This window comes from Cyclopterus lumpus, chromosome 24 (genome assembly GCF_009769545.1).
Source record: "Cyclopterus lumpus isolate fCycLum1 chromosome 24, fCycLum1.pri, whole genome shotgun sequence".
In the NCBI taxonomy this organism is placed as follows: Eukaryota; Metazoa; Chordata; class Actinopteri; order Perciformes; family Cyclopteridae; genus Cyclopterus; species Cyclopterus lumpus.
The window spans coordinates 7,987,490-7,999,420 of NC_046989.1; the positions used below are offsets into that span (position 1 = coordinate 7,987,490).

At 42.4% G+C, this 11,931-nt stretch overlaps 2 protein-coding genes across 5 annotated transcripts in view; both read right to left on the reverse strand.

The window, feature by feature from the left end:
* LOC117727246 (disheveled-associated activator of morphogenesis 1-like) overlaps positions 1-7,415 on the reverse strand; it is a 43,753-nt gene extending 36,338 nt beyond the window's left edge. For 2 of the 4 annotated variants that reach the window (XM_034527433.1, XM_034527428.1), the window contains exon 1: positions 7,236-7,415. The gene's annotated coding sequence lies outside the window, so the exon portion shown is untranslated. Of the gene's footprint in view, positions 1-3,676; positions 3,698-7,177 lie in introns of those variants that run through there. The other 2 variants (XM_034527431.1, XM_034527432.1) reach the window with 2 other exon arrangements.
* Positions 7,416-7,668: 253 nt separating this feature from the next.
* Positions 7,669-11,636, reverse strand: LOC117727250 (tubulin alpha chain-like). Its single transcript, XM_034527440.1, has 4 exons — positions 11,439-11,636; positions 10,450-10,672; positions 10,215-10,363; positions 7,669-9,264 (listed from the first exon to the last, which is right to left on the reverse strand). Exons 1-4 carry the CDS (start codon positions 11,439-11,441, stop codon positions 8,284-8,286), a joined length of 1,356 nt encoding a protein of 451 aa, XP_034383331.1. The 5' UTR covers positions 11,442-11,636; the 3' UTR covers positions 7,669-8,283.
* Between the last annotated feature and the right edge of the window lie 295 nt (positions 11,637-11,931).

The window sequence follows — 11,931 nt, forward strand, 5'->3', positions numbered from 1 at the left end:
TGAACATATTTTTGTTCTGGCGTCGCTCTTCGCTTGATAACTTGTCAGAACTTGAGTTTGAGTGCTTTCTGGAGGGCGGGGCGGCATTTCAAGAGCAGGATAAATCATGCCGCATGCTGCGGCCCAATCTGACGCTGAATATGATATCTGTCTGCTGTTTCAAGGCGGTTTTCGAGGCGTGTTAGACATGCTTTGGTTTTTTTTTTCGGAGAGAGAAGCGTCATCTTGGCATCTCACATTGAAGAAAGGAATCAAATAGGATACACTGCATATTATATTCTATGTCTCTAAACAGCCTACTGAGTATTTTAAGCATAGATATATACCCCTTGAGGCTTGACATTTTAACACTGTGATTTGTGACGTCGTCAGCTTTATTTCTGGTTGTGTTGAAGCTCAAAATCTGATTTTAAAAAGGCTCACTTTTTAGATACAACATACGATGAGATAGAAGATACAGGAAATGTCGTGACTTCTTGTATGATAGGTTGAAATGCTGTTATACAGGCTGACTACCGAGTCGGATTGGTGAGCGTGATAAGTTTCTCTTTAATGTGTTGAACACCTGTAAGCCTTCTGTGATTGAGCGGTTATTACAAAGACTACAAATAGTAGCCGGAACCTGATGTGTGCACAAAATGTGTTGGCATCCAACCAGCTCAAAACCACTCTCGCAAACAAAAACAACAGCAACAAAAACACAGAGCTGGAAGAGCTCAGAGACCCACCACGAGTGTAAACTCATAAAAAATAAAAACGTCTCATTACCGGCATCTCTGCTCAGGGAATAAACATTGATAATGTGCCCGAGACAAAGGGGATGGAGGTGAGCGAGGATTGAAACATGAATCCCACTCGGCCCATAAAACCCCCCTCCCATCCTCCCAAACCAACATCTCGGTTATGGGACTCCCCCACACACGCAAAAGACACACATGCTCCCTTTGTTTGAACCGCAGCATGGCTACACTCTTTTCCACATCTCGTGGCTGAGCCACACAAGTGATTAATTTTGATGCTCATTGTCATGATAATCTGAGGTTTGTCTCGATTCTCTCAGCCTGGCAAGAGAACAGTCACGTATCTAACTTTGGTAACTACAACTGAACGCCACTCTCGACCGGGAAACGCAAAGCAAGGCCATTAATTACAAAACTACACAAGCTGAAAAACATTACGCGATTAAAAGACATCAGTCGGGAACAAAACCAAGCAAGTAAGTAAGTATAGCCTCTGTCATGTGACATGCTGTCACAGCCTGAGGCAATTATGTCAGTCCAAATAATAGGCACTAAAGCAGGGATTAAACAGAAATGTTTATTAGAGTGAATAGTGATTTTATAACTGTGTTGAGATGGGAGAGTACAGCTCAGTATGCACAAAACCATTAAATGTGCTGCCTTCTATTAAAGTATATTTAAAGCAGAAGAAAATCGCTTGAGGTGTCCCTGAGATATCGTATTCACAAGAATGGATCGGACTGCACAGACGGGAGGGAGGACAGGGACTTCTGAACACTAAGGGTATACAACATGTTGTGTGTGTGTGTGTGTGTATATATATTATATATATATATATATATATATATATATATATATATATATTATCGCAACGTCATATTTAACGGTTAGGAAATATGATAATATGCTTTAAAATGGTCTATTTGATGGAGTTGAACGACGAGGTGCTGCTGCATTTTAAACATAATAGCTCTGATTAGTCCTTACCTCTTTACACGGTCCAAAAAAAAGTAACTGCAGGCATCAGAAGTAGCACAGCGTGTACTGTGCCGCCGAGGGCACAACTGCAACAAGTTCAGATTGGCCCAAAATATATTTTCAAAAGGTCACCCAGTTCTAGTTTTGGAACCAAAATGTGCAGCTCAAGGCGTGTTTCTCTGCAGGGAGCCTGCTCGGTGAAGAGGAGTCTGTGTTGAAACAACAGGGATCGGGCTGGAGTCTGAAAACACACCTAACAATCACACGGCTGTGGTTGAGTGGATGGAGGCGGATGTGGCAACTTGTGCATGTTAGGGAATAACACCAAACTCAAACAAACTCTTTAGACTCTACAAATTCACCATATGGTATTGATTAAGAGTTAACATTCTCTAGAAGTTGCAATGTTCTTTTTATTTTTTTAAATCACTAACAAAAATTTGGGAAAGAGATAATTCCTGGCCATGAAGGATCAATTACTCACCAAAGGGTCTGAAATCTGTCAACATTAATTAAAAATCTGCCACCACTGGGTGGCTGAGCTGGAAGAAGGGTGGACTGCCCTTTGACCTCTGAACAATCCCAGAGGTCAGAAGTCAGCGGTCTGGAGAGGGGACAAGCAGTGTGCAGTTGTTGGGTAGCTATCTAAACTCATCTATAACCATCAAAGGAAATGCTGAAGGGTAGGGAAAAATATACTGTGCTATAAAATATAAAAAGGGTTTTGTATATAGTAGAAGGGTTTTCACATCCTTTCAAATATGTAAAGGTATAACACAAAGAGCCATGACTGGGGGGGTTTCTCTCAGAGAAGCTGCCACCTGCCGAGGCGGTAACCCACCCATGAAGCTTGTCTCACGACCTAATATGTTAGTGAATGACTTCCTAAACAATAGCTACACCAAATATTATGGTGTTCCCTTTGTGAAATAGCAACTCTGTTCTTTCTTGCTAATGGATTATTTCTAAAAGGTGTATTCATTTTGATCACGATAGAAAAGGGAGAAGGTGGTGGTCCTTAGGCTGCCGTTGCTATGAAACGCTGCAGGACTCATGTGTTTTTCTCTCCATTAAATAATGTTGAGCAGGCCCCCCCCCCACCCCATCAAGCCGAACCGCAGGTTTTTAATACTCCCGTCAACTTTTTAATGACTGAAAACAGTAAGGATGAGAGGGGGTCCAGCTCGGCCACAAAGCAGCAATCCTCACAATGTGAGGTTGGGTCTTGGGTGTGTCCAAAAAACGTCTGTCGAGGGCCAGCTGTCCCAACAGCGGGGACAAGTGCAAAGCCAGGCCAGACTGGGGGCAGGGTGTGGCATGGCAGGGGTGCCATGGTGACAGAGCAGGCCTCGATAGAGCAGGGATGCTAAATGAAGCTATTGTCTGGCCCAAGTGAAGCACACTGCGCAAAGAATGGCACATTCAAACAGTTATACAGGCCTATTGTTGTGGCGGCACAGCGCTCACAGGATCCACACATCAGACAGAGAGAGCTGGATCTGAGAGCAGGGACCTCTGGCCTGGAGGAGCTGTTCCCCCAACACCATGTTAGATCCCTTCATCAAGGTAAACACCACTAGACAGAAAAGGGCTTCGAGTTCTGATACAATTGTATACTGAAATTGACAATTCTGGATCTAAAGCCAAATATAAGAATGTATAAAAAACACATCCTCTTGAATTTCATTACTGTGCATCAAGTGGAGTGAAACAGTCCACAGGAAAATAATAATCTCTCGTCTATTGTTTTTGCTGCAACAAGGCTAAACAGTATCTGGTTTCAGCTTCTTAAGTGTAAGGATTTAGATTTTTTTCATTCTGAAAACCAAACAATTGATTGAGAGAATAGTCAGCAGATTAATTGACAGATGGAGCCCTAATGAGACATGGTGATGAAATCCTCAGCTGCAGTCAAAATATATATATGTGTATGTATAAAATGGTAAAGGCAAACTCACCGACATTAGACAAGTCTATATCGCCTCACAGTATACGTACACTGTCATAATGTCCAAGCCCTGGTGTGGAGCGAGTACAGGAAGGGAATCAAGATGTGACGCATGCATCATGAGTCAATAGCTAAACTGTGTCCATTAACTATGTACAATCTCCTAACCAAATATTTTACTAACACCGCCAAGTAAACAACATGCTTAACACATCAACAACTAGAGACATGAACACATACTGAATGCATGTCAAATAGTTGAAACAGGTTTCCACACTGCATGGGTTACATCATCAGGACACTAACAAGAAAGCTGACATCTTAAATAAGGAAGTACATTCTCAGTATTCTGAGGTTCAACGCCGGCCTCTGGGCATCATCAACATACAGAAACCACGCTGACATATGGGAGGGTCTTAAGGCTCAGCTGTTTTACAGCCACGCCTTAATGACATCCGCCATTGAAAAAAATAATTAGTCTACCCCCCCCTCCCCCTCCCCCTCGGTGCTGTCTTTTACTCTTTCACTCTGTAGTGCTTAATGGGAGCCAACCAGGGAGGCTGGTGCCACTGGTTCATTGCCACTCCTGTGAAACGTAACACTCCGTTCATTGACCCAGTTCCCTGAGAGAGCATCAGCGGTGTTTGTGTGAGCTGACGGATAGAAGAGCAGGTACAATACACACTGCCGCTGTTTGCAGACTGAGAAACCGTGGTGCTGGTGCTTTGTTGTCATGGGGATGACCATGATCCATCACCACCATGTTTTCTGATGTCAGTGGATGGTGGAAGAACGGCAACAAGCACCGGACGTGGGGTGACAGAGCCTTCTCCATATCTGCCCCCTCCCTCTGGAACTCTCTTCCCAAACTCATCCGAGACTGCACTGATCTTTCCTTATTCAAATCGCAAATCAAAACCCACCTGTTCAGAACTGCTTTTAATGTGGGATTGTTTTGTTTTTTATCAGGGTCCGAGCGACTCAGAAAGTCCCTATTTATTTGTTTTACCTGTATTTTAGCTATTCTTATTTATTTATTTTTTAGCTTTTAGGATGTTTTAATTATGTGAAGTATCTTTGAGTATTAAATGCATTATCATTATTAACAGTAGTTGAGCCCAGAAAAGTCTGATTGTATTCACTTTCTTAGATATCATTAAAGCTCAGCCTGCTGTCAGTTCATAATGGTCACCACTGAGGAGCAGCTCATAATCAGATACAACAGACCGACGCAAGCGTTGTTTCTCCACCAGTGCCGACCAAGGACAGTTTTTTTAAAATATCAAACTCTGTTTCCGTCAGCAGCACAGCGAGTGTTGGTGTCTGTGACAACAAGACGATGACCTGAAACGTCAACAAACACCGGTGACAACCACACAAAGTTGTTGCAGTTGCTGTGGCCGATAGGCTGTGGGGGAAGCAACGGCGTAATGTGTCACTTGGTACGCTTGTGATTCTAAGATTACCGGTTTCACTGCCAACACAAAACTAACACGCTGAACACCGGGCACACGCTTGTCTGAGTGCAAGCAATGCCTATTGTGTGGGCTGATCTGTCAGGCAAGAAGAGATAATAGGGACTTTAGGGTTACATCAGCTTAAACACACCGACTGCCCAAAGGGGTGCTGGTGTGGGAGGGTTCACCAAACCAGTAAGTACAGTCAACGGAAAGACCCTTGAGGCAAAGTTGTGATTAAAGATATTGGGCTATGATGAATTGACTTATACCGGTACATGTCAGGACAGGATTTGTTATGATGAACAGCGTCGCATGGGGTTTTACTTCAATTGGATTGCAAATCTGCCAATACACCAATAGCTGAGCTGTGAATATCATATCAGCCAATAAATAACGCTAGCCCGTGGCTATAAATCGGTCGGGCTCCAATAGAAAAGCTTAAAGCACATACTGCTCGGGGAAAACATGCGGTTCCAACAAAGACGAATCGTCTGCAGTCGGCACCTATTCAGAAAAACAGGACATGCGATTCAAATGTCAGGGCCCTGTCAGTGCTGATCTGTAAGCAGCCAACTCCCTGTCTGAGAATTAACACTGTGGACAAAATAATAGCACGGTGCACATCACGTAAGGTTTCTCCCATGTTTACAGTGAAAACACGTCCTGCAGATCACACCGGCAGCTGTAAGCCCTCACACAAGGCAGCGTCCCATTACAAGCACGTACAGGCCCCTCAATGATTTAGAGCATTTTAATTCTCGGGAATGCAAGACTTTTCTGATGAGCGTCTGCATAGGAATAAGCCTCCTGCTAGAAGGACTGTGCTCTGGTAATGTCCGTGTTGTGCTTTTTCTGACTGACCTGTAACTTTGGTGGCTTTCACAAGTGAGTCATTCCCCTTCTCAAGCAAAGCGATAAAAGTGAATATTAACTCAGAGCAGGTGAAGTATCATATGTCTGCAGCCCCAGAGGCCAGTCCTTTTATCGTGGGTAATGTTTCTTTACGAGGGCCAGCAACTGTACGTGAACTCAATTTATCGATCCCGGGATGACAATGTTACCGGGACACGTGAAGAGAGGATCAACCCGGAATTTCAACATGGACATGAACACGATTTACAGCTCAAATCAAAACTCAATCCACACAAAAATCTTTAAAAGTTAGAGGTTTTCGGGCCTCCGTGGACCTATGAGCATGCAGATGACAGACTCACTGATGAATCTGCCCTGGCACATATATCACAATGGTATCTTATTGCAGTCATGTCGATATTTTATAATAACAAATTACATAAACAGCAAAACCAAAGTTGCATATAGTTTATCCCCCTCGAAACCACTATTTGTGAAATGTCCAACATCTTCTTTTATGACCTACTGATAAAACATTTTTGTTCCTTTAAGTAAATAATCGAGCATCATTCAAGCTGCACTATAGATACTGGGTAAAACAATAAGCCTTCATTACTTCATTATGTTACTATTCTTAGCTTTTTTATTGCCCTATCATCCCATCATTACCCAATCAACCTCATATCCATTCATGTAGGGAGACATCAACACTGTCCTTACACCTTCAATGACCTCCTTAGTTACATAAATCTATGAGACGGTAATGATCAAAGGGATCCATACACACCGCTCACATCTGAGCTAGTGTGTGTTATGTGTAATGTTACGACTCAACTTTCCCTCTCTTTGATGGGAGACCCCGAGGGTCCTCTCAAGGACCCTAAAAGGTCCCCGGACCACAGTACTGACAGTCGTTACTGGAGAGCTTCGGTGGGGATCAGAGCGGCTCCCTGCGTGGACAAGTCGGCTTCCCCCAAAAACAAAACACAAACAGTTTGCAAAGAGATGCAAATGTGCTTCCCGACTCCTTCTCCGCTGACCTCGTCTGAGCGAGAGCGGGTCCAGGTCCCGAGAAGCTCGGGGCGAACAACAAAAGAGCCGCCGCCGACGTTAGTGATGGCTGTTGGATTGACTGGCCGCACCGGTCCGGAGGTCACCGCCGCCGACGCGACCATACGGCCCCCGGTGTGGATATTTACCCGGCTATTGTTTCCGCCGTCGCGATGTGGAGTTTGGTCCTGACGTCATCGTGCTTACCTCTTCACGTTGAACATTTCTCTTGTTAACCGCGTCCACGAGTTCATCAGGTAGGCAGAAAAAAGTGAAGCCGCAGAAGAAGAAGAAGAAGAAGAAGAAGAAAAACAAACACGAGAGTCCAGGCGGCACCGAGATAATTCAACAGACTGGTTGGTCCCGAGCTGCTCGTGATGTCATCGGTTTACTCGAGGAGCCAATGCGCATGCGAGCTCTTTTGTTCCCGGTGCTTCATGATATTGTAGTGTGGGATCATGTCAGCAACGCCTCTTCACACAAACCGGAGACATAAAGCCACAAGTCATTCAGTTTGCTACAGCAGCATGTATAGATACAGGTAAAGTAATATTAAATATAAATATTTGTTGTAATATTCCCAAATTGTTTTGTTCTAATCAACAGAAGTGTGTTATATGATAATTAAATAGATTTGTTTGGCTGTAGAGCAAATCATCATCTTTATTACAATTTTATGATGCAGGTGTTATTCTTGTCTATTCATAATAAAATGTAATCATAACTATAAGAATTTTTTTGTGAAGAGCAAAGAATGTCAAAATCCACAGGAATGGTGCAGGTGAGGTTTGCAATAACTAAAATATACTTTAGTTTCTAAACTACAAAATCACAACACTTATTTCAAGTAAGATTTGTAGTAAGTACAATGTAAATATTATATATGTTCTGCAAAACATACATTTAAAGTTTGGAGTTTTTAGTGTACAGGTGTTGCTCAAAGTTATATCAAACACAAAAAAAACATATCTAGGACACTGCTAGGACTTTTATTTTGAACATATATTGTATTGGCCACCATTTGATTTTGCAATACATTTAAGAAAACCAGAAATCTCCAGCTTCAATAGTGCTTTTGATTCCCCTAACTCTGCCTGACCATCGACAGTGAACTCCAACTTCCTCAAGCTTTTTCCACAAACTGACATCACAGGAATTTTATTCTGAATGTAGCCAAACTGGCATTTCACACAACAAACATAAGAATGTATCCAAACTAAAATTGAATTATCTGGCTAGTGGATTTATGTTCTTTCTAATACTCATCACCCTGTTCTTCACCCTCACCGTCAGCAGAATTAAGTCCAACCTCCTCATAATCCTTCTCCAGAGCGGCCATGTCTTCTCTGGCCTCAGAGAACTCTCCCTCCTCCATCCCCTCACCGACATACCAGTGAACAAAAGCACGCTTAGCGTACATCAGATCAAACTTGTGGTCAAGTCGAGCCCAGGCCTCTGCAATAGCAGTGGTGTTGCTCAGCATGCATACAGCCCTCTGGACCTTGGCCAGGTCTCCACCAGGGACTACAGTGGGCGGCTGGTAGTTGATGCCTACCTTGAAACCAGTGGGGCACCAGTCCACAAACTGGATGGTGCGCTTGGTCTTAATGGTGGCAATGGCAGCATTAACATCTTTGGGCACCACATCACCACGGTACAAAAGACAGCAGGCCATGTATTTACCGTGGCGAGGGTCACATTTGACCATCTGATTGGCGGGCTCAAAGCAGGCGTTGGTAATTTCTGACACTGTTAATTGCTCATGGTAAGCCTTCTCTGTAGAGATGACGGGGGCATAGGTGGCCAGAGGGAAGTGGATACGGGGATACGGCACCAAGTTAGTCTGGAACTCTGTGAGATCAACGTTGAGGGCGCCATCAAAACGAAGGGAAGCAGTGATGGAGGACACAATCTGACTCACCAGCCTGTTCAGGTTGCTGTAAGTAGGACGCTCAATGTCCAGGTTTCTGCGACAGATATCATAGATGGCCTCGTTATCCACCATGAAGGCACAGTCAGAGTGCTCCAGTGTGGTGTGGGTGGTCAGGATGGCGTTGTACGGCTCCACCACAGCTGTGGACACTTGGGGAGCTGGGTAGATGGCGAACTCCAGCTTGGACTTCTTGCCGTAGTCTACAGACAGACGCTCCATCAGCAAGGAGGTAAAACCAGAGCCGGTACCGCCTCCGAAGCTGTGGAAAACCAGGAATCCCTGAAGACCGTTGCACTGGTCAGACTGAGGACAGAATGCAATTATATAGTTTAGAATACAGGAATTTGTTAATGGATGGAACAATTCCTTTATTAGTAGTTGTATTATAAGAGTCAATTACTTGAGTTATGCAAGTTCAAATACACTCTGCACACACTCACCCAACACTGTAAAAAGGAAAAGCCACAATACAACCTACATTTGATATGAAGCTTAAATCTATGACTAAGATAACTTGAGATGAATTTACAGGTTCAATGTTACTTTAAAAGTAAAATGTATTTTACATTGTTAATATGGTTTTGATTTTATTATTTAATTTATAGCTGATATGCCAAGTACTGTTGGCAGATTTAATCAACTATAGCCAATAAACATTAAATATGTAAGCAAGCCAAACTACAAAATGAAAGTCTGCTCCATTGAACATATTAAAAAAGTTTAACTGTCTTCCTAGACACATTATCAACATTACTCTGAACAATCCACTTTCCTGTGTACCGTTTTTAATGAGAAAATGTTCCACTAATAGCCGAGACCCTGTGAAATCTGATGACTTGTTGCATGATAATAGTAACAAGGGCACTGTTTCAGGAAAGCCATGTTCATGCACAATTTCATTTTTCAATGCTGCGTGTGACAAATAAAGTCCCATTCATCTCCAACGCACTGGGCCAAAGGCAACAATCTCAGAGACAGGTCTGAAAAACTATAAAACTTAAAAAGGAAAACCAGCTGCATTACTAGACTAGAGTCACTTAAAATGGGTAGTGGTATCAGTAATAGTTATTACTTCAAGTAATATGATTTGGTTCCCTCTGGTGGCACTAAGGTAAACTCCATAAATTGAGTCGTAAATTGATTCACAGCATGAGCTGTTGACATTTTGCATACATACATTATGTGCACTTCTTTTCATCATATTTCATCACCGGCTGCCAGTCTTATTAGGTAGGACCTCTGCAGGGACCCACCAGTTTGCGTATCCTGTCCAGCACCAGGTCAATGATCTCTTTGCCGATGGTGTAGTGTCCTCGGGCATAGTTGTTGGCAGCATCCTCCTTGCCAGTGATCAGTTGTTCAGGATGGAACAGCTGTCGGTAGGTCCCAGTTCGCACCTCATCTGAGGATGTTAAATCCCAACAACTCAAGGATTTGACTCTCCAAACTCAAGTGGCAACTAATGTCTTCTCTTAATTGAGTGCTTACCAATGACAGTGGGCTCCAAGTCTACAAAAACAGCTCTGGGGACATGCTTTCCAGCGCCAGTCTCACTGAAGAAGGTGTTGGCGGAAGAATCTCCTCCTCTAATGGTCTTGTCAGTGGGCATCTGTCCATCAGGCTGGATCCCATGTTCCAGGCAGTAGAGCTCCCAGCAGGAATTGCCAATCTGGACACCAGCCTGACCAACATGCACTGAGATACACTCACGCTGAGCGAAATGAAGCATTTAGTAACATTGAACTAGTGTTAGTCCATATTAAATCAGATGCGGTGTGAACCTCAACGGGGCACTGCAAATAATTTGATCAAATCGGTGCTTAATGAGGAAAAACTGAATCATATATTTTCAACTGCATCATGTATCTCAAGTATTCAACATTACAAAATATGAGTTTGTCCATTTTGAAAATACTTTAAATTGTTTAATATAATTTAGGAATGTTACTCTAAATGAAACGTGTATGCTCATTAAAACATTACAACTGTTGCATATAGTGCTATTAACAAGAAGGCTAACTTCACAGGCCACAGAGTTAATTTGGACGTTAATCTAATCGAGTTAACCGAGTAAATGTAACTTTACCCCAAATCTATTCATCTGGGCTGACATTACGTCATTTCGTCTAACTACCACTGAACGTTTAGGTTGAGAATTCTGATCAAATACACCATATTTTATAAACGTTAAAGCCAGACTCTCCAAAAGGCGGTACAATCTGAAACTTTTAATTAATAAATAAACAAACATCAAATTAAACTAGCAATACACAAAGTACAACATTCAATTAAGGTTTCCTATAAAACGTCAAACTCCTCCCATTTAAACTTTTTTCTGAGACGACCGTTAGCTAGCTAACGTTAGCTAACACTTTCAGAAACCTAGCTAGTTAACTTTCAAGGTAACTAACCGCTATGGCGCAAGTGAGCTGCCACACTTTTCAACCTGGTTCTACATATATGACAACGACACTCACCATGTTTATGGAGGTTATGAAATATGAAGGTTAAATTAGACTATGATGAGTCTTCTGGTTTTCTGCTGAGGTTGTGCTCTGAATAGTTTTTTTTGAAAGATTCACCGAATCCGATTGGTCCAATTTGATATGAAGTCTTTTCTCATTGGTTAAAGAAAAAACAGAGTCATCAACACGGTGTCAGTTTGCCTTGCTGTTAAATGGTCAAGGTTATCTAACTTTCATATTGACTGGAGATTTTACTAACCATATATCGAATTCATAAAATGTACATTTCCAAAAATAATGCCTTTGCTTGTTATATTAAAATAGTATGTTACAAAACATTAAATTAGGCTCATCTGATTTAAAAACAACTAAAATATCTTTGAACTCCCCATTGACTTTGGTTAACTTATTGTACCTCTTGAGGGAATATAGCCTCTTTCTATAGCAGTTTGTTTGGTCAAATTAGACCACTGGATTCAAAAGGCCCACTACACAAGTCAAATTT

What these genes read in the sequence shown, in the direction of transcription:
- LOC117727250 (XM_034527440.1), bottom strand. An exon ending in CTTGGAGCCCACTGTCATTG is followed by an intron (nt 10,364 to 10,449) that starts GTAAGCACTCAA and finishes TAACATCCTCAG; the next exon opens with ATGAGGTGCGAACTGGGACC. An exon ending in TGGACAGGATACGCAAACTG is followed by an intron (nt 9,265 to 10,214) that starts GTGGGTCCCTGC and finishes TTCTGTCCTCAG; the next exon opens with TCTGACCAGTGCAACGGTCT.